At 40.6% G+C, this 22,097-nt stretch overlaps 1 protein-coding gene across 1 annotated transcript in view; it reads right to left on the reverse strand.

Annotated features, from left to right (window-relative positions):
* Nucleotides 1–22,097, reverse strand: part of unc13c (unc-13 homolog C (C. elegans)) — a gene marked incomplete at both ends in the record, with an annotated part of 85,137 nt that overhangs the window by 41,000 nt on the left and 22,040 nt on the right. Inside the window, 8 exons of the mRNA XM_079162216.1 lie at nucleotides 855–983; nucleotides 2,039–2,128; nucleotides 10,021–10,089; nucleotides 10,552–10,708; nucleotides 14,893–15,056; nucleotides 15,343–15,458; nucleotides 17,087–17,256; nucleotides 18,950–19,091. Coding sequence (XP_079018342.1) covers nucleotides 855–983; nucleotides 2,039–2,128; nucleotides 10,021–10,089; nucleotides 10,552–10,708; nucleotides 14,893–15,056; nucleotides 15,343–15,458; nucleotides 17,087–17,256; nucleotides 18,950–19,091 — 1,037 coding nt within the window. The remainder of the gene's footprint in view (nucleotides 1–854; nucleotides 984–2,038; nucleotides 2,129–10,020; nucleotides 10,090–10,551; nucleotides 10,709–14,892; nucleotides 15,057–15,342; nucleotides 15,459–17,086; nucleotides 17,257–18,949; nucleotides 19,092–22,097) is intronic.

Raw genomic sequence — 22,097 nt, forward strand, 5'->3', positions numbered from 1 at the left:
AGTCGTAACAACAACAACCATAATAAAAGAAACAAAAGAACACTAAAGCTGAACAGATGGCAGACACATCCAATACTAAAACAGGGGTGAACAAAAACATTACAGTTTGGATTTATATTCAGCTTTTCAACATTTGCAGCAAGACGCACAAAGGTTGCTTCAGCCAAAGACAAGACAATGTTTTTTTAAGGTGAAAAGTATCTCAAGATGAGTGATAGGCACTGGGACAGGACTTTAGCCAAATACAAAAATATACCAATCTTCAAAGCAAGAAACAGCAGCAGAGTTTACCTCCCTGTTCTCTAAGAAAATACAATGACTATCTGATTGCTGGTGTGATTAGAAAGTAGGCGGAGGAGAAGGAAGTAATTGCGTCAAAGGTTTAACTGACCAACAAGCAGCCGGCGCAGCCAAAGAAGGCGATGATTCCGAAGCTGAGAGGCACGGAGCTGGTCCGGCGCGAGAGCCATGCAGCAGGCCTTATTTTGATTAGACTCTAACACTATCCACACATCATAACTGACACCTTACGCTCTTTTTCATCTTTTTAACACAAATGTCTTTGTTGTTGATTTCACTAGACTTGAGGGTTTCAAAGCCCATGATAACTAAATCCAAGTGAGAACTCGACAAGCGTTGAAATGACACATTGTTTAGTGTGCGCGTCACTACATCTGCTAGATGCTAATGTGAGAAAATACAGAGATCTCAAAATGTGGCACTTATTCACATTTTGAATGGTCTGTGAATTTGCTGAGAAGCTATTGGTACCTGTGCGACAGTAGAGGTCTGCCTTTAATAAGCTATGAAGGTTGGTTAGTAGTGATAGTCAAAAGGATCTGGAAACGGTTTACCTGGTCAAGGAGTTGGTTGTACAGTTCATGACAGTTATCAAAAATGTATTTGTATGTGGAGTCCAGACACGCCTTCACGCAGTCCTTCACCACCATGCTGGCTCTTGGTGGACTCTGGAGCTCTTGTACCTGCGCACACACATAAATACACGCACATGATTACAATGTTTGGTGTTGTCCTGAGTCTCATAGCAATTTATACTATATTAAATCATCCAATAACTATATATATATACGATGTTAGCCACCCAAATCAATGACAGTTGCTGTGTCTTAAATTGATTTCTATGTAAGAGACCATCCATCAGTGAAGTGATAACTTAATGATATCATACTACAAGTACATGAAGTATTAATCCCAAGATATCACTTCCTTGTGGAAAAGGGGCAGCCTTCTTACATCCATTATGTATCATAATTGACATGTGGCCAGACTGTAAATGTGCAGTATATCGTCGAGTAACACCGTAGCTCCTGTGTGTGAGCAGCTGAGCATTGACACAGTGCAGCATGGGCATGGGACAGAGTGAAAGCATTGGTAACTTAAAGTGACAGATTTCATTCCTTTGCTCATAGCTGCCATCTTAGCTTTGCTTCAGTGCACCAGCGCTACACCCCCACTCACGCAAAAAAGAGCTGAACGGAGCCGAGCCCTTCATATAGCGGAGCACGTCAAGACGTACTGTTGGGGGAGAGGGGGGGGGGGGGGGGGGAGAGGAAACAAGACAGGGCTGGACACTTTATAAACACACAGGCTAACTGCAGTATGCAGGTCAACGCACGTTACACAAACGTGACCCCATTGCATCAGCCTGCAGTCAAGAAAATGGTTAAGCCATAAGTTAGTTGGATTTCAATGGCAGGAGTTATGAGCTTGAATCGATTCAACCTAAACGAAACGTGCCTGAAATCAATGTGGGTTTATGTTTTTAATTGAATGTTGTGAGATTTCACAAGCATGGTCAGTATTGAAGGAGTCTCAGTCACTCAGTCACTGCACTGCTGTGCTAAAAGGTTATAGATGATAACTACAAAGGATAGCGTTGTGCTCCATCATCATTTATTACAACGCTTATGTTCAATTCCTCTTAATTCGAGTGCCAAACTCCCCCATCGCCCATCAAATTGTACTCCCTGCCCATACAACCTACACATTCTCTCACACACGCATACACACAAGCTACCTTCATCCTGAAGAAGGTGATGCTGGTCAGCAGGTCAACAGTGGACTTGAGATCTTGCAGACGCTCTGGGTTTCCTGCAGGGAAATTATCCTGGAGTAAGAAAGAGAGAGGGGAAAATAACATGAGGAGACATCTTGTTGAAAACAGCCTTTTAACGTCACCCACCCCCACCCATCACATCACATTGCTTAGCCCGAAACATTGAAATTGATTACAGAACAATGCCCAGCAATCATATCGAAATGAATGTCTGTCTAATCGTTTAGTGGACAAGGGAGGTCTCTGCTGATGAAAACCTCTATTTCGGGGCCATGAAGTCATCAGGCAGTGCAGAGAACCGTGACGGGGAGCATATAAAGCCCTGGCAGCAGTGAGGAAAGGCATCACTGCCCCATTCATTATACTACTTCTCCTACATTCTCAGTGCTCTAATATAATTTTGCTTGTTTTCTATCCCTCCTGTACCTTGTCAATAAATGCACAATGGGGATTCAGGAAATACAGGCAAATCCTCACAGCAGCCTGTAGGTCTGACAGCACAAGCACAGGAGAGGTCGATCTGAGATCAAGGCCGATCAGCGGAAGCAAAACCCGCCTGACATCTTTTTCGAGCAGCAGAGAGAGGTTTCTATTGGGTTGATAAATGATTCAAGATGACCGGTTTTAGAAGAAGAAGCAAAGACATAAAACACAATCCAATATAACCCGGACAGTGGTCTCAAAAAGAACAGTAGAGAAGGAAAACATGTGGATGGCCTGTTAATGCCTTCCACACAGTCAGCTGTCCACTTAAAGTACATTTCTCAAGACCCGTGATTAATAGGAAGAGTCAAATTTAGAGGTGAAAGTGTAGTCCCCAGTAAGGATTAAAAGCCTCCAGGAAAACAAGCTTGACACACATTCTGCACAAGCAAATGTGGACCAGTTATATTTGGCTTCTGAAGGGGGGAAAAAAGCAAAGAAAATCTGTTGGGAGCGGGCTTTTTTTCACTCCAATAAATGCAGTTTGCATCACTTCCTTTTGTACAATATATTGAGTATTTCATCATTTGTTCCTCAGTTTAAATTTTAAAATGTTATTTAAGAAGATTGCGTATCCTGTCTCAGCAGACTCCTTTTAATGTAAATCCTTCAATTACAATCAAAGCAAATGATTTCCCTGCTTCTGCTGCACAAGTCTCATTCACAGAATGGAGCCCATGAGTGCTATCAGTTACTACCCTTTCTCTCTATGCTGACATAGAACTTTCTTTCACAATATCATCACATACATGTAACCTTCAGATAAAAGTGAGACCATCAGTCCCTTCGAAATGTGGACTCTGTAGCTTTCAATGCAACCTTGAATGTCGCCATTAGTACACCTCCTGAAACCACTGCGCTGGAACAGTTACGACAACAGCTCAAAATGTGTTTTATCTGTTTGCTTTGGTTGTAGGAATTGCAACTTTTATAGGATGAAGCCAATTGAGAGTGCGCTTCGTCGCTAAAAAGTAATTTCGAAAAATAAATCTACGGTAATTCACAAACACCAATGCTCCTCAAGTACTATCAAACCAACATGTGCTTTCTTGCTTTTCCAAAAGAGGCATTAACACCTTTATCTAGGAGAGGAAACTCACCAATGAACAAGCTGAAATTGCACAGGAAAACAAAATGTAATTTCCACTACTGTCACTCTGCCTTTCAGTGATAGTGGAAGTCTGATCCATTGAGTCTACTGGTTTTTAAATGAAATGATGATTAAAATTGCACACTAAATAATATTTAATATCATATTTTTACATTTAAATGAAGAAAAAAGGGTAGCATTTTAAATCAGTTAATTAGTGGATTCTGACATAGGAAGGGAATCTAGCTGTACAATTATGGTGATTGAAGTCCCGGAGAATCAAGTGCGTATTGACACTCATTATGTTTGCTGCAAAAGGAGGTAGGTGGGTTCTTCACAAAAACCAAATCTCTACATGCAAAATGTTATAATCACAGCTACCAATCTAATTTGGCATTCGATGTCCTGTTTTGATTGCAGATAGCAAGGGTACACAAACAGTGCATTCAGTATAGACTATATCTGTGTGAAGCACGGAACAACTTAATAGGATTTATCTAAATAACAATCACAGCTTCAGGCGGGGAACCACGTGTGGGATGTTTATATACCGGTAGCTTAACTTAGCAAGTTATTGTTGAACAGCACCTTATCAAATACAGAGGTCATTCAAAGTGCTTTACAGGCAAAGAAAAGAAAAAGACAGATAGAAGAATAAAACAAAACAGTAACAAAATAAAACAGCATGTACTTGAGAACTGGTACAAAGTACAGATACTGTAAAATTGAATTTAGCTTCTTACTGTTGTTGACCAACATAAAAAAAATGATAAATACAGTACATTACTTTACAATTACTGATGTTAAACACAGATGCAAACCCCTTTCTCTGCAGAAAGCCTGCTCTCAATGTTCAGTGTTTCTAAAAGCAGGGACAGCGGTGTAAATAACTTTGCCTAACTTTAAACAAATGCTCTCTCTGAATACACAAAGACCAGAAATGAGAAACTCCTACTTCATCAGCAAAAAGAACAAAGGAAAAAGAATCACTTATTGCCAAGAAGCAAGCAAGCATACTAAGAAAGCAAAGCATCCATCTCTGAGCCAAAAGTAGAGACAACATTAGCTCTGCCTTCCAAAAATGACAGAAAGTTCATTACACGATGGGACGAGGAGTGAGTGAAGCTGATGAGCTTTTAGTTCTTTGTGTTTCTTCTAGTGTACATTGAATATTATCTTGGGGCAGTGCAAAACTTAAAAGCAGTGACTGCTAATCATAAAAAAAGGTATATATATATTTAATATATATATATATATATATATATATATATACACACTACACGCTTCATAATTACCATGTATGAATATCCCTGTGATTTAACATTTAATATTTTTACAAGACCAGACTAATGGTTAAAAAAGTTGCTTGTCAGATACTGGGCAACAAGTGGAGCAAGTGAAGGTAATTATGTGGAAAAAGAGATCAGAAGCAGTCATGCTCTGACGGGTACTGGACCTCAAACTGCCACAGGGAGACTGCACTGTTCACCCTGCACTCTGACCATCCTGAGCAAAGGCATATGCCACAGAGTATGTGTCTGTGTGTGGATGAGTGTCTATTGAAGTTAAAAGGTATAAATAAATTACTTAAAGCTGGGGTAAGCAGTATATATTTTATAACCTTTCAGCATTTTGTAATTCAAGTGGCCCGAGAGAAAACTAGACTTCTGCACTTCCTAGAGTTAGGTTTCCTTTAGAAAAGGTTTCCTTTAGAAAACCTAGCCCGTGACAGGAGACGTTGGTCAATCCCAGGTAATTTCAGAGAGAGGGCGTTCCTATTGGCTGTCCAACAAATGCAGCTATGAGTGCACATCGCTTTGGTGAAAGCCTCATTCAATGGCAGAATATCAGGAAAAGTTACTATTCCAGCATCGGCAACAACTGCCCATAATGCTAAGCAACGCAAAGAAGTAAGACGGACTTATAGTTTAGCCTTTAGCTCATGGATGTGGTTAGCTTTAGTGAGAATTTCCGCATTGCGATCAGCAGAGGGCTAAACTATTAGCAACTATTAACTGCTTGCATATGGCCGCACTCGTCTGGTTCAGAGGGGCTTAGGACAGAATGGGGAGAGCTGGAGTATGATGGGCTGTATTATCTTATTCAGGCAGGGTTTTTTGCCTTTTCCAGACAACTGCCTATTGTGGAGTACCAGTTGAATTACAATATTCTTAAAGTTTATTATGGAATTTCCCCCCAAAAACGCCCAAAATAAACTGCCGAACCCAGCAGTAAAGGGTATACATTTGAGATGTTTTGTTAAAAAGGGACATATCCTAAGCTCCACTCAAAGTGGTTTAACAACCTCTGCTGTTTCACCTGAGCTGATGTTTGGATCTAGAGCAACATCATGTTACACAGAAAATAACTCTTCTAAACCATGTATATATGCGTGTATATTATACATGCAATGATTATTACTGTCAAAGGTTATACTAGCTTGTCTCTTATAACTATCATACATTTCAAAGGGAGAGCTCTGGAATATGCAGGTGTTACTCTGCAAAGAACAAGCTTATCACAAATACTTACAACAATGCAGACGTTTTTTTCTCTTTTCTCTGTAAATATTGTATTCCTTAAGAAATGTGTCCGCCATGTTCGGATTCCAGAGGCCGGTTGTTTGCTTCAATAGCAGACTGTGATATGTATAAGTACATCTTGCAATGGAGCAACCTTGTCGATATTATCCCAGTAGTATAGTTTTTTGTATGTGGTGCTTTAGCAGCTCCATTAACAGCTAAATGTTGCTGAATATAACACAATCTTGCTGTAGAGAGCTACAGGTACAGTAACTATTATCTTTTTGTTTTACTGGAGGAGGCAGCAGAAGCTACTGCAACATAGAAAGCAACAAAGCAGGTGTTTACATTAAGTAACCTTTTCTCTGAAGGCCCACAGTAATGCTGCACAGAGTTACATTTTAAGATAATATCCCTGGGGAGCTTACTGAACAAACATCACTTTATATCAAACTGTCCAAACTAAGCCAACAGCCCAAATCCCTCGCAGTGTGCTCTGAATACTGAGATATAATGTCCGAACCAGAGAAACCTGCAAATCCCAGCTGGGACAAACTGGCTCTGCAAGGTGTCACTTGTATCAGGGCTGTTGGAATAAAGTTTACAAGGAAGAAACGCATATGTAGCAAAATGTAAAGTGGCAGGTGCAACCCGGCTCCCTCTCTACTGATTCAAGCCCCCGGTTTTACAAAAAGAAAACTCAATCTCCCTCAGAAAGTCATTATTGTGAAATCCATACGGTGAACGGACGAAGTAGCAAGATCTGAATCGTATTACTGTCCAATAGTGGCAGACCGGCTCTGTGGGACGGCTTCAGAGAGTGAGAGAGTGAAAGAGAGAGAGATGAACTGTGTGTGCATGAACCACTGGTCTGTGGCAGGCTTGACAAGAGAGCAGCAGGGCAGCTCTGGCAGGTGAAGCCAATGTGATATTCTGTGACTGCTCTCATCGCCAGACAGCCAGGCCATCTGAAAATGAAAGAGGTCATCTCTCCTTCACTTAACCCTCTGTTGCCCAACCAGCATGCCTCCTTTCATTCCTCGTCTGTTTCTCCTCTCCCTTTCCAAATCAATCTCTCTTTCCCTCCAACTCTCTCCCTCTTTGTCCAAATCCCATCTCGTCCAACTCTCTCTCTGCTTCACGTTTTCTTTTCCAAATCCTCTTTATCCCTCAGTCGCTATTTGCCAGTCCATTCTCTGTCTAACTCAAGTCCTCTCTCTTTCATGCTATCTACTTGCTGTCCTTCTCTCATCCTCTCTTTTTGTCTGCAAGGATGCTCTCAGGGTATGTCTCTGTAATCACATGTGGCTTCACACAGAGAGCCGTGGTAAAGAACAGGGCAATAATAGCAATAACACACTTAATGTCACATTGTCCTTTTGCGTCACATTAAAGGTGAAAGGGTCATCCTTCAGTGACAGTTCACTGTGCAATGCCACCAGCAGGGGAGAAGACGTGTGTGTGGCTGCTCAGCGTGTGTGTGGCTGCTCAGGTGCATACCTGCGAGCAGTCGTAGCTAAACAGCAGTGTGGATGTCTGCTCGTTTGTGAGGGAGTGTGTGCGAGCGAGAGATGTGTGGGTTTGTGTGCCTGTGCATGTGTGGTGGTGTGTGGTGTCTTAACAGGTTTAGCTCTCCTGGGGTTGCTCTGGAAGATTATGTGCTGTATGTCAGAATTTCAATCTGCCTGAGTAGAATACAGAGGACCTTTAGTGGCCTGCAATTGGCAGATCTCTAGCAATTAGAGATGCATTTCTGATTGCAAGATTCCAGTTTGTTCATTTTACAATTGTTTGGGGTTGTTTATTCTAAGGTATGTATTTGATTGGCGCCTCTTTGTCATTTATTTTGGGTTAGGGAGGGGTAAGAATGTTTACTATTGTTCATTTAAATGAAATCACTATTCATTAGTGGGTCATTTGATAAAATGTGCAAGGGTGATGGTTGTACAGAAACGTCATCATGTCTTTTTGTTCATTCTAATTTAACTTAATTGTATACTTTTTAAAATGTGATAAGCTTTTAGTTATGTTTAATTTGAGTTACTATATGTATGTCATTGTATATTAAACAATGTGTAAATACAACACAAATATGCAGAAACAATCTGAGCAGAAAACAGGACAATAAGTCATGCAAGACTGAGCCATATAGCAGAGCTCCGTGGACACATGTCGCCTGCTGAAGCATCAAATGGAGACCTTCAATAATTTACATCAAACGGGGCTGAAACAAGCCAAGCAGAAAATTCTCTACATACAAAAGTTAACAATGCAGCTACCAGACATGGCCTGCTGCCCATCATTCAGTGGCAATCACCAAACCAATGACCATGAAGAATGATCGTCATACAACAAAAGGTTCTTCAAGTGTGACTGAGTTCAGTGGGGGATGAAACATCACTACACTTATTTACATAGACATTTTATGACCAGCATTTATGTACTGTAATTTCAGCAGTTCAACACTGCCACGGAGACTTCAAACATGACTGTACCGCTTTGACCTGGTTGATCACCTGGTTGAACATCTGGTAGAGATTCCTTAGCAGCGTGTATGCTGCATGTCGCCCCTTTCTCTCCCACAAAATCGCATTAGCTTGTACAGTTAGCTATAGGTATATTAGGTCATTTGCCTTTTTTCTAAATGAGGCCATTGATAAAAACTGAACAAACATGATTGTCTCATTAATATAGTCCGCAGGATGGAAAGAAGCTTTGACAAATTATTTTGAAACGTGATCTTTGTTGTATATATTAGTAATAGCCAACACCAAATCAATCTCCAGATGCTATAGCCTACATAGAAATGTGGAAGCACATAGACTAGTTTATGGGTGTATGGATACACAAAGTCCAATATCCTAAATTCATGAACCACCATGGCAGACAGAGTGCTGGACACTCACGACAGAGTCTATTTATTGGACCATGAGGAACACTATTTCCTGAGCTGCCGATGGCCCACTAGACACTGTAGGTTGATTATTGATATTTAAGTGCCTGGCTTCTCTCTGCTGAAAACTGCAAATACACTCCATAGTCATTCATCATTGTATGAATTCAATTTGATTCAGTCATATGAGGTTTTTTTCTTTTCTTTACAACAATGTATGACATGATATCTGTCTGGGTATATATGTATCTATTTGGAATTTCTGCTTTTTCAAATCACACTTTTCACAAATCTTCCTTCATTATCACATCTTGGAACCACAAATAGACTTCAAAGCCATATATTATATATTGTTAATACTATGTGAACATGAGTGTGGCGCAAGTGACATTATCAAATGTCATTCTTGGTATGACACCATCACAGCTATGACATTTACCTTGTCTTAATCCCGATATTTACGACACCCGGCATTAATGTGCCTGCTGTGTGACAACATTGTGGGATTCAAACAAGGCAAGCATGCATAAAATACACTCTGAACTGTATCCAAGAAAGAAGAGAATCCAGTCAATAATCACATTTGGAGGGCGACAGACACAAAGTGTAAATGGATTGCTGCTCCAAGCCAGAAATAGTAAGCACAAAGTGTACTGTATACAGTTCAATCAAACCTGAAACCTATTAACAACCAAATTGCAGGAAACTTAGATGGTAGCACTTCTGTATACAGTAGAGCCAATTTTAAAGGATAAATGATAAACAGGCTGTACTAAATGGCAACCTGCATTTTCCCAAAAACAGGAGAATTGTTCCTGCTCCTGCTGTCTATATCTAAATACTATTAACATAGATTCATGGTGAATTTTAACATCATACTGTAAAAATTATCATTATTTTGAATTGACAAAACTCACAGAAAACAAACACACCAGACGCAAAAGTTCATACATACCCGATATTTAGAAAGGTCAATCCTTAGTGAGTTATGCAGCTGGTCCAGTAACTTGACAAATTTTTCCCTCTGTCAGGATGAAAAATTCCATAATTCAGTTCAAAGTGTCCCCGCACACAAAGCAATGTGTCTAAAAATGTATAACACTGCATGGTCTGTGGTCTATTGCTATGCCTGCAGTGACTCATTTTTACTTCCTGGAACAAAATGTAGAGGTTTAGCAATATTGCCAGACTCGGCTTACTGCCTGGAAATATCATTTGATGATGTACAACGTTAGCTTATTAAAAGTTCAATCGGAAAGCACTGGCAACCTCTGAGATCTGGTTGATTTCAAATGCACAACTTGTTTTAAACAAATAACTCTTCATGAGATTGATGACAAAAAGGGTTTAATATCAGACCTCTAAGACAGCAATAGATGTTACTTAAGTCTAACTGGGGCCCATAGAAACGGACATTTTAATTTACGCTATCACTACTGTAATGTCTGCGGATGTTAGACTACAAGACAATAATAGGTGTGCTTACCCCAAAGTTAGAGGCAGCAAATCGGTCAGAAGCGGAGGCGGTGGTTGTGGTGGTGGTGGTTGTGTGGGCGAAGTAGGAATTGATATTAGCAAGCAGGTTGCTCATCACTGCTGGCACACCGGGACACATGTATTTGGCGGACAGACAGGAGAAGTGCCTACAGAGGAGAAGAGACAGCTATTATTCCGCGTAGCACAAGGGGCACCGCTGTAGCCATTTTTTGACAATGTCGGATCATTTCTCGACCAAAGGTTCAACAGACAATCTTGTGAAAAAATAGGGACAGTGACAAATACCACATCAACGACACAATTCCAGACAGAGAACATTTGAAAGACTTGCTCTTCAGCAATCCTCATAATCAACAAAGTTACACAGCACTGAAATAGAACATAGTTTAGAATCAAGAAGCATTTCCCTCAAAATATAGAGCTAAAAAAAACCATCCTAAACCAGGCTTCTGTCCATTGTTTTGCAGTTACCAAGATAAACAGAAAGTGAGCAGACTGACTGAAGTACAGTATTTCTCTATTATTTTCACTGACTGACTGCTGAAGAGAGAAGATATTTTGAATGTTCCAAACAATGACTTCTGATGGAAGAGTTAATGGATAAGTAAGTTAACTGCTCCGTTCATGTACTATAATTGTGTCTTCAGTGACTATCTCTAGCCAATGATGTCATAAATCACAGCTGTATAACCTATACTATTAAGGACATAAGGCTGCAAGGTAATAGATGGAGCAAGTAACTTTCTTATGGGGGGGCTGTGATATAATCCCTTCCATGGGGAACAGAAGAGAGAAATGTAAATCTCACTGCGTACCATTTAACTTATTTGTTTGTTGCACACTTGCCGAGGTAAATGTTTTCCACTGAGGTGAATCCACCTATGTCAACAGAGCACAAACTAAATCTAAATACTATGCAGTGTACTAAAAAAACACAAGGGATCTTTCCCAGGGGAGGGACTGAAACAGGCGCATCTTACTGTTGCAAACTTAGTGTCTTCTGTTTAGATAAATGTTGTTTCCTTTTCTTTTGTCTCCAGAGCTTTTTTAACTTCCTGAATTTTAAACTTTACACAATGAGACAGGCTCATATATTGCCACTTCAGATTTGTGATGATCTTTCACTTTCTTTCCTTACACACACACACACACACACACACATCTGCAACAGCGCTACCCAGCAGTAATTAAGTGCTGGAGCCAGAGAGGCCTGGTTTGAGCATAGGCCTGAGTGAAAAGCATATATTCCCCTTTTAACACTTCACACTGCTGCTTCACAAGCCAAGCGGAATACCTCCCATAATATAAATCATTGATATCTAGAGTGAACATAAATACTGGCTGCCATCTCGAAACCCATTCATACAGCAGACAAAGGATCATGTCATTCTAGATAGAATATCTTATGCAACAATGTGAGTGTGCAATAATCTGTGTGTTTACTTTGATGCGGCTGACTAAAATGTATACGAGGGCTTTTTTCCCAGCCTCCGGCGAGACCCATAGCAACCAAACATACGGGCGCATTGGATGCTTTTGCCCGAGAGCTTGAAGCCAGCTGAGCTTTATAAATATAGGATTTGTTGACATAATACAAAAAGAATAATATTGATATTATTCACACCTTCACTTTCAGATACTGCAAACAGAAATGAGTGTTTGGATAATATAACTAAGCATTTACTTTATATGCATTAATCGTAAGAGAAATTTGTGTTATCGACATGTTTTTTCTTTTAATAGTTTTATATATCACAAATTAAAGGTGACCACTAGTATTGTGAAGCTGGAGAACAGAGATTTTGAAACTAAGAACACCCTGCACAGTGAGTCATTGCTTCATACAGCCAAAGTGTTGGAAAAGGCACCGCGTTATGGGGAGTAATGATTACAGATTTACTCCCCCTCCTGAGTGCAGCCCAAGCACACACACACACATACGCGCACACGCTCACAAATAGAAACACAAACATGTTCTCATCGGGAGGCCTATTTAATTACTTTGCTTTCAGCCTCCAAATTACCCAGGAGCACTTGGGGTTAGGCGAGCAAAGAGAGTGATGCAAAGAGAGTGATGATGGCATCCGCTAAATTCCCATGGTGCTTTTAGAGCTCGATCTCCTGAGCCAATCTTCAAGAGGAAGACGTTGCTTCTCCTCGTGTTACCCTGCCTTGGTTTTCACCAGCAGATGAGACGCACTACGCACAAACTCACAACTCATTTTACGATTTCAGATGGCTGGGAGAAATGATAAAAAAAAGATAATGAGAAACAGGATGGTGGGATGTGAAGGTGGTAGGGAGTGGTGAAAGAGTGAGATGAAGAAAAACGAACATGAGTGAGTGATACGTTGGGGGGTTGTTGTGTGGGGCACAGGAGGGATAGTCGTGTCTTTGCAGCTACTGTGATTTATGTAGCCATCATGTCAGGAGTGGCTGGGAGTCAAGGATCTATGAAGAAAAAAACGGAAAGGTAGGGCCTTTCATAAATTCCTGATGAAGCATACTAAGCGCTTCTATGAGAAACGCCAAGCTTAAACAAGGTTCAAGTCTGAAGCATTACCTCGACCTGAGAAAGCTGGTAATAAGGCAACTTACTGCCTCACTTGTCTGCACTTAGATAACCCTGCAATCCCTCATATGCTGTAATACCCTGTCACACTGACACAACCGTCTGACACCTGGCACAGTTTACAACACCAAAACAATCAATTGTGTCAACCCTTATATATAACGCTTAATACGTGTCGTTATTGTAGCAGTTCCACTCCTTACTTTTGTGGACACGATGGCGATGGGGCAAAGAACAGTTGTAGAAACAGCTAAATCAAGCTTTACAGGGCTAAAAAAAAAGAAACCCAATGGCATGTCTACCTTACAGGGCCATGAGGAAGATCAAGAAAGCATCTGCTGTGGGACATATGAGGTTGAGTCATAATAATCACTGCGATCAGAAAAGTGGGAGAGGAGGGGCCGGGGGATCATACATGCCTGGGGTCTTTTGGAAAAAATATGAAACAGGATAAAGTCAGGGTAACGGTAACTAGTCATCCAAAAACCTTCTGCAGGAACCTTGGGTGTCACTATGCTGCAGAAAATAAAAAAAATAGCAAGAGTATTTTATGTTGTCATTTGTAAACACGACCCTTAATAGCAACACGATTCATCTAACTGATGCATCCAGACAGATTTCTGGACATGAAAGTCAAACGTGAGCTGTGACTTTCATTCAATTTGCCAACACAATCTGTGTGTAATTAGAGCCTGATTTACGAAGGCAGCAGCTAATTACATAGTCTGCTTCTGGGACTGCCCAACAAGCCGATTCTGAAGGGCAAGCAGACCCTTAAAAGTGCAGTTTGGTGATTCGAATTGACACTTTTAGACTGACTCAGACTCACTAACAATTACAACTTACTAAAGCAAACAATGAACAAGAGATAAAAGGTGTAATTCAAAACTGCTATACCTGTTTACTAAAATATCTGTATTTGGATTTTGTATTAAGCTCAGACCACAGTGGGTGGATGACGGAGATGGTGTCTGATGTCTTCAATGACTTCCAAGTAACATCAACAAAATACAATTTCAGAATGACTTTTGATAATGGTGCCATTGCTGTATTTCATGACCAATTTAGTGAGACAGTTTGAAGCTCAAGTTCAATAACCACACGGCCACAACTGCTCGTATCCTCTCTGTCTGGTGTTGAACAGTGGTCAAAGACTATAAAAGCACTATCCTGACAGTGTTTTTAACTAACACAGTTTAAACAGTATGTACCAAGAAAAAGTTTTGAAAGAAAAAAATATAAACGTAAAATCGTTTTGGATGGGGCCAAATCGATTTCAGTGAGCCACATAAAAACACTTATCTGGGGAACTGCATGTGAAATGAGGTGCACAGGACTTAGTAAATCTGGCCACTAATGACTGCTGTTTAAAGACAAAAGAAAAAGCTACAGTGGCAACTAGTGCTTGGCTTGAATTTTGGCTTGATCAATATTCAGTGATTTTCATGTTTCAGGTGGTGGACAGGGTCACAGACGATCAAAGAGACAGACAGAGAGAGGGAAACGAGACTGTTTATGTGTGTCCATGATCAATGTGTGAGGGCAGGCTGGGAGTTTTTCCAAGGGACCAGAAATTAATCAATTAAACTTAGGAGCTCGATTGTCCTCCAAAGCTCTGATTCTGCTGAGGAGACATCTTTACTACTTCTCGTATCCTTCTGCTCTCCTTTTCTCATGTCCTTCTCGCCTCCACTCTGCCGGATGGGACAATGACAGATTGGTGAGGTAGAAAAGGCCATAGATCAGGGTGGTACTCACGTCATGGCCTGATAGATGGACTCCACTCCATATCGCATGGCAAACTCATCCACTATCTCCTGAGACACGTCGTCAAAGTAGACCTTCCACGCCTCGTCCCCTTTCACCTGCGGGATCTTCACCACCCCGCTGTTCTTCACCTCGGTCAGGCAGTGGAACAGGTTCTGTGAGTGGCACGAGAGATAAGACAGAAGAGGTTACGGTGATGTAGCACAGAGTCACAACAAGTAACAGCAAATAAAGACCCTTATCACTGCTGGTGACATCTTTTTTTACTATTGATTGTTGGAAAATCCTGTTAGTTTGCTTTCCGATGTAATCACAAAAAGAGAAGTTAAGTTTTCTTTAGTAGCTGCCTTCGCAGACTTAATGCTTAGCTTCCCAAAGACAATGATTGGAGTTGAGTGAGAACTCATTTTGCCTAATGCTGAATCACACGATGATGGTTACCTCATGTAAACAGGTGTATTGGCCATGAGGAGGAACCACATTCTCCTCTCCTTTCATTTCCACGCTGATCTTGAGTCTGATGGCACCAGATACCGCAGACTTGTCAGTCCTTTTATCTGTAATACACAACCAAGCTGAGTTAGTCATACAGGCAACATAACTGAAGAGTAACTACCAGTTACAAGCTGAATTTTAGATAGGTTAGGCAAAATGTGACTATCTCTATTCCGAGACATACAGAAGCATCTCGTTATCTGTATCCTGGATGATATAGCACAACACAAAGCACTAAAAAGACCAGCTTGGACTGCCAGTCTCTTGTTCTGTCTCTGTACAGGTTTCTAAATTGTGTGTCACAAGTTTGGCGTCACATTTTTCCTTATAATAGCTGGCGCAAGTGAAAGACCTATTAAAAGAATATTTTCTAAAAGTTTTATTACATTCAGTTCATCTCTTGCACAAATGGACTAACCCCAGTCAGTGAAAGACTGTACAATTCAATAAACAACATTGTTGTCCACCTCGATAGAAAGCGCACAACATAAAACACAAATTACATCATATCTTTGCTCACAACCATGCAATTTTAATGTATGAGAAAACACTTGCATTTGCAATATCACTGGCTATGATGCAGTATATGAGCACGTCTCTTACGTGCTCATATCTCGCCCCAAACATACACAGCCACAAAGATGCAGGCTTACACATTCCTGACAGGTCTGAGAGCTAATGACGCCACAGCTGTTGGGGTTCGTTACAGACTATAAATGCCTCCCCTCTGTGCTTTCATATAAAATTCATCTCTATCGTATTAAATGAGGGAAATTTCCCCCTACTGTCAGTTGGTCTAGAGACAGACGATTAAAAAATAATAAAGTGACAAAGCGACAGAGACTAGACTAGCGTTGTAAACGCAACAGCCCAGGTTGAAGAGGAGCTGAAGAGGCTTAGAGAGGAGATCAGCTGGAAGGGTGGACACCCACAACAGCAAAGGGCTGTTTAAACATTTATTGTGGATATTTAAAAAGGCAGAGAGCAGCAGCAGCGGTCAGGGGTCACAATTACCACAAAGTGCATCCTTTTAGCTAGAGAGGCAAACAAAGACAGCACCAGCCAGTCATAATACTTGAACAGAAGTGGGAGCTCGCATTATGTTGCACATTCAACCTCATGTCACATGGAGATACTGGTGATATTTGAGAGTGGAAACAATGAAGGGCTCTGCATCAACAGCAGCAGTACCAAAACTAAACCAAAGGTCTCTGTGGCTTCTTGGTACATGGATAGTATGGTGATCTCAATTGGACCACATTTTATCTTCCTGTTTAAAGGCTACATTACAACTAGATTGCTTAGAGAAAGTTATAAAGAGTTTAAATGAACAGGAACCTTGTGAAATGTGTTGCAATCATAACAAAGGTAACTAGGGCACTCTTCTTGGTATCGACCCGGATGTGTCTAAAAAGACGAAATTTGTAAACTGTCAAGTAGGGCTGCAACAATTAGTCAATGATAATTAGTCGCACAATACGAGCAAATTGAAGACATCATCGTTGCCTCTGAGAAATTGTTTTTAATCATTTGCCAGTCTAAGACTGTTTGTTTTTATTATTTAGGCAAAGCTCTTGTGTGGCTGCATTCAGACAACATTAGACATTTAAGAGGGTTGGCTACAACAAAAAGAGTTCAGTTGTTTTGGTATCAATCTCAAAACTGTTGCGAGATCAAATGGGAAACATACCTAGATTGTACCAAACGTCCATCTCTCCACTCAGAGTGCGAACCTCGATGATGGTCTGTCCCAGGAAATCGTCTGACTCACGCTTGAAGTGCTGCTTCACCCTTGATTTAATGTCGTCATCCTCGTCCCACACACGTACCTTGATGCGGTCAGTGGCGTTGTGACATTCACTGTGATTTGGAAGATGATTACGTCAGGTCAAAACAATCACAACGACATGAACAACATCAGCAACGGCTTATTCAGTGACAGCTCATCAGGCTGGGGTATTCAGTAGAGCAGAATGACAGTCAAATGCACGAATACAAGTTCAGACACCTCTGATCCTTTGGACACATATGGAGAACAATTCTTGCCTCGATTCAAATTAGAAAATGTGCGTATTCGTGTGTGTTGTGTGTATGAGTGAGTGTGTATGCTTAGCATGTGTATGTGGAGGAGGGCTCTCTGCCCGGAAGGAGGAATTACCACAAGACATTGCATGACCTTTACTCTGCATCTATTCTTACTCCCAATGCATACTAATATAATCAGAGAAGAGCTGAACGTTTCACAAGAATGACTGCGTAGCATTCATAGCGTGGATTATATATGTTTGTGAAAGTCCGCCTCTTTGCATCAATGCAGCTGACAGACGTTTCGCAATAATGACTCTGCTAAATAGAACAGAGGTGGCCAAAGCACTTAGCTTCAGATGGGGTCAGACTCTTTGGCTCTGGAATTAAAACCGACAGATTACATTTTGTTCTAATGACATCTTGGGTGCAACAGCCAGAGAAACAGTATCTGCAGTATTTTGTTTTAACTAATCCATTTCCGGGGGAAGCACTGGCTGCTGCTGCTCCACTTGTCCAGTACTTTGCTCTCTGCCAAGCACACAGTAATGCATCGCTCTATTAATCTACACCCTCGTCGTAATGGGAAAGAGCCACCACTGGAGGCACATTACAGGTGTGGAGCCTTGTTTAGCCTTGAGATATGACAGGTACATACGTACACACGCCCACACACACACACATATATATATGACTATATATAGAGAGAATCTCAGGAGTATATACTAAATACTATTCTTAATAATAATTCAAATCATACCTTCATATTAAAAGAAATATGCGGTTTCTTACAGGAATATGATATAGACACACCTCCAAAGGGATGATCAAACGAACCCTTCCGACTTATCACAGCATGATAAGTATTTGCAAGTCGTTTTGGTATACATTTGCTCTTACTTCAGTCCTGGTGCAGGACATTTGATGCTCAAAGTGAAGCAGAAAAAACATGAACAACTACTAGCAAATATTTTCCTTTTCAACCTGGTTCTTAATTTCAGAGTTCTGTTGCTCTGCTAAACAAAACAACATCATGTATTGGGCTAAGCATAGCAAGCCTTGACCAGGGTTCTCAAAGGCTCCAAATTTCCAAAACCACTCATTTGGGGCTCAAGTAAATGTTTAAAGCTGTCTCCTGGAAACTCACTCACTCACAATCCAAATCCAAATCAAATTTCCAATCTGATTAGATTAGATTGCAGAATAACCTACCAGCTGAAACACAGTTTTATTTGCCTGTGTGTGTGTGTGTGTGTGTGTGTGTGTGTGTGTGTGTGTAAGTATGGGGGGTGGCATCGTAAAGCGGTTTTGGCAGTGTCTGCACCGCCACATCCTCTGCAGTGTAGCTGGTGTATAAGATGTCATAACAGAGCAATTTCCGAAGCTATCATGTCACCGTCAGTAACAAAAAAAGAAAAGAATCGTCTACGTATTTACTAAAGCCTTAAGATTCCCTTGAACAGATGATTCTTAATCTCAGTGGGGATTGTCTGGTCGGATACAGGTCAAATTAGTAGAGAGCACTCACAAGTTGAACTTCTCATCCCAGATCGGGTTGAGGTTGCCGAAGATGGTCTTCGTCCTGCGTTTGGTCTTGCCCACCTGGACAGTGACGTAAGGGTCGCTAGAGCCAGTCTTATCCTTGGCCTGTAAACCCTGTGCACTCATCACTGGAGACAAGACAGGGTTGAATAGAGTAAATAGCACTGTAAATATCATAAGCAACATATGTGACCACCTTAAGGATTTCATACACCTTCAAGTTACTTATCCTGAAATTAAACTCACTTACTACTTATACTGATCTACAGCTTATTTCACTCAATTCACAGGGCACATTATTTTGGAAGTCAAAAACAGAAAGCAACAATCGCTCAAAATCCCAGTCATGCATCTACCTATATATTTTATTTTAGTGCTTACTAATCAGTTTCCTGAATTTTATTTATTTGATTCTATGGTGTCAACTCAAGAATTGAGGGCTTCTTAGTGCCTACAGCAACTTTGTGCACTTGCCAAAAGCTGAGGCAACTAAGCAGCTCTTTGGTTCATTGGCAGCAGCCACATTTAATATTCTTGTGTTTATGTGATATATTAATTATATCTATGATTTATATTTTTCAACATCCAGGCTATAGGTAGATCCCATCCATGTGTGCCGGCCCACGGCTACAATATGTCTACGCTGCGCTAATGCTAAGATTTTGAATCTTACTTACACATTAACACACACACACACACACACACACACCTACATCTACACACCTACACACACACACACACGCACGCACAGACACAGGAAGGTGCAGAGAAGAGACAGTAGTATTTCACAGCGCCATAAAAGGGAAAAAGGACACTGAGGCATTAAATATGCATAAGTGACAGTCTAAATAATTCAGGGTACATATATATCCCTCAGCTCAATGCTGACAGAAGTTGGTGGGAAGGATATTGAGGCTTGAAGAGCCATGGCCTCCCTGCTCCAGGAGTACTGAAAATGAAATGGCTCCTGTAGTTAAAGCGACAAACATATCGAGGGGTATGATGTACGCTTCAAAACAAACAAAGTGCTTGTCATTTTTTGCCACATTCTGAAATCGACAATCCCACATTCTCTACCAGATGTGCAGAGTTGAAAAAGTAAGAATGCAGCTACCTCTGTCACATGTACGATTTACAAACATGAGCACAATTATCCCCAAGATTATCCCTGCCCCACTCCTCTGTATGTATGGAGGCCAGCTTTTTGACCTGCCTTCAAGTGTGGCTTCATTTTGCACATCCCCCTACCTTAAATAGACGAAACTGGGAAGAGAGTTGGGGTTTGATAGCATTTTGAATCTGCTTATTAAATTTGAATCCTTTTGAATCCTTTATTGAGTCTGTTTGGGTTTAGGTTTTCACAATTCCAAGCAACAAAAGTCAGATATAACTTTCAAAGAATTGAAAGTTCCTGCAAAGTTTACATGACTGCCTATTAGTACAAAAGCTGAGAAAAGGACACGATTTCTATTGATTTCAGTAACAAAGAGGGCATACCCAGAGGTATAAACAGATTGTGGTATGAAGAGTGGCAACTGGACAGAGAAAAGGACTACATGTGTTTCCATTTTATACATTAACGTCTGTTACGGTGAGTTTGAGCAAGGCTTTCATTAAACAGTTGTTCAAAGAGAATTTAAGAATTTGAGAATTTAAGTAGGAAAATAGTATTATGTAATATACTCATACTCCTTATTGCACGTTTGTTTGATAATGATGTGATCAGTGCATTGGCAGGTACAGTAGCATATTTGGTGATTAGCAGAGATGTTCTAATTAGCATAACATCGTATGATCAAGGTTCACATTCACTGCCAAACCTTGTAATGTGCACACTAGCCAGAAACAGAATATCTCATGGTCGCTGTGAGAGTGCTGCAGAGTCAATGTCAGTCTGTAGTTATCGAATGAATGAGACCTAATCAACAACTCAATAACTATATTTTAAAATTGGACGTTCAATAAGCCTGTGAGAAATTGATCAAGGCAACCCTGGGTCTTCTAAATGTCTCTCTGAATCCTATTTTCCTCTCTCTCTCCTCTTCCTTGCTATTCCTAACCTTTCCATCTCACTCTATATTTGTCTCCCTCCCTCTTCTATGTCTCTCCAGTGTATTGACACTGTGAGAAATGCAAGGTGAGCAATAAATGAGCTGGGCCTGGCACAGTTACCACAGAGATAGATTGGAGTCCAGGTGTTGAGGTTACAAAGCTAACTTCCTGACCTTCTTTCTGCCAGCTATGACTGGGAATAAAATGAAACCCAGTGATTAAGTGATAATCATGTACATATGTATGTAAATGAGGTAGTGAAATGAAGAGAAGAGCCTTGTAATCCTCAAGGATGATTATTCTTTTTAGGTTTATGGTCTTCAGAAACAGGGACAAACAACATAGGTTATATAATCAAGTGTGAAAATAGTGCCAGAAATTAGACTGAAATATGGATATGGGATTCAGATCTACTCCCTTTTACTAAGAGGGAGAGTAAACAAAGAGAGGCTAGGTGAGAAAAAGGAGAACAGCTGTTCTATAATGCAACTAACTAAACTATACATTTTAACTATAAATAAAATATATAATAATGTTCCTTCTGAAAGTGCTGTACTGTCAAACTGCAGTAAGGGACATGACATTTTGATTGGCATCTCTGAGAGAGCTTGTAGGGCAGCTTTGGGGGGTTCATTTCCAAAGTAGACCGTTCAAATCAGCATGCTAGTGAGCTCAAACACAATATCTCTGTCAGTTGTAGCAAGTATTCCACAATAATAATAAGTCACCATCGCCTCTTTATTACTGCCTCTCAGATGCTTTGTATTTACCGTGCCACCATTTAACATTTGGCAAGCATTGTTGCAATCTGATAAGCTCCCCCACTGATCAATTTATATCTTGTTTTCATTAGAGTAGAGCTGCATGTCATGGACTAAGCTCCTATTCAGAATTCACGTGTTATTACAAATATGTACAGTTACATGAGTTGATAGCAGATGAGTCTACACATTTGTGTCCTTGTTTCGAAGTCTCCACATGATAACCAAAAAAGCATCAGCTGTTTAAACAATGACGCATTAGCAACCATCACAGCATTATCAACAAAGTACTTCTCCACAAAATACATGATCAATTTCCAT

The sequence above is a fragment of the Pholis gunnellus genome, assembly GCF_910591455.1.
Source record: "Pholis gunnellus genome assembly, chromosome: 1".
Lineage (NCBI taxonomy): Eukaryota > Metazoa > Chordata > Actinopteri > Perciformes > Pholidae > Pholis > Pholis gunnellus.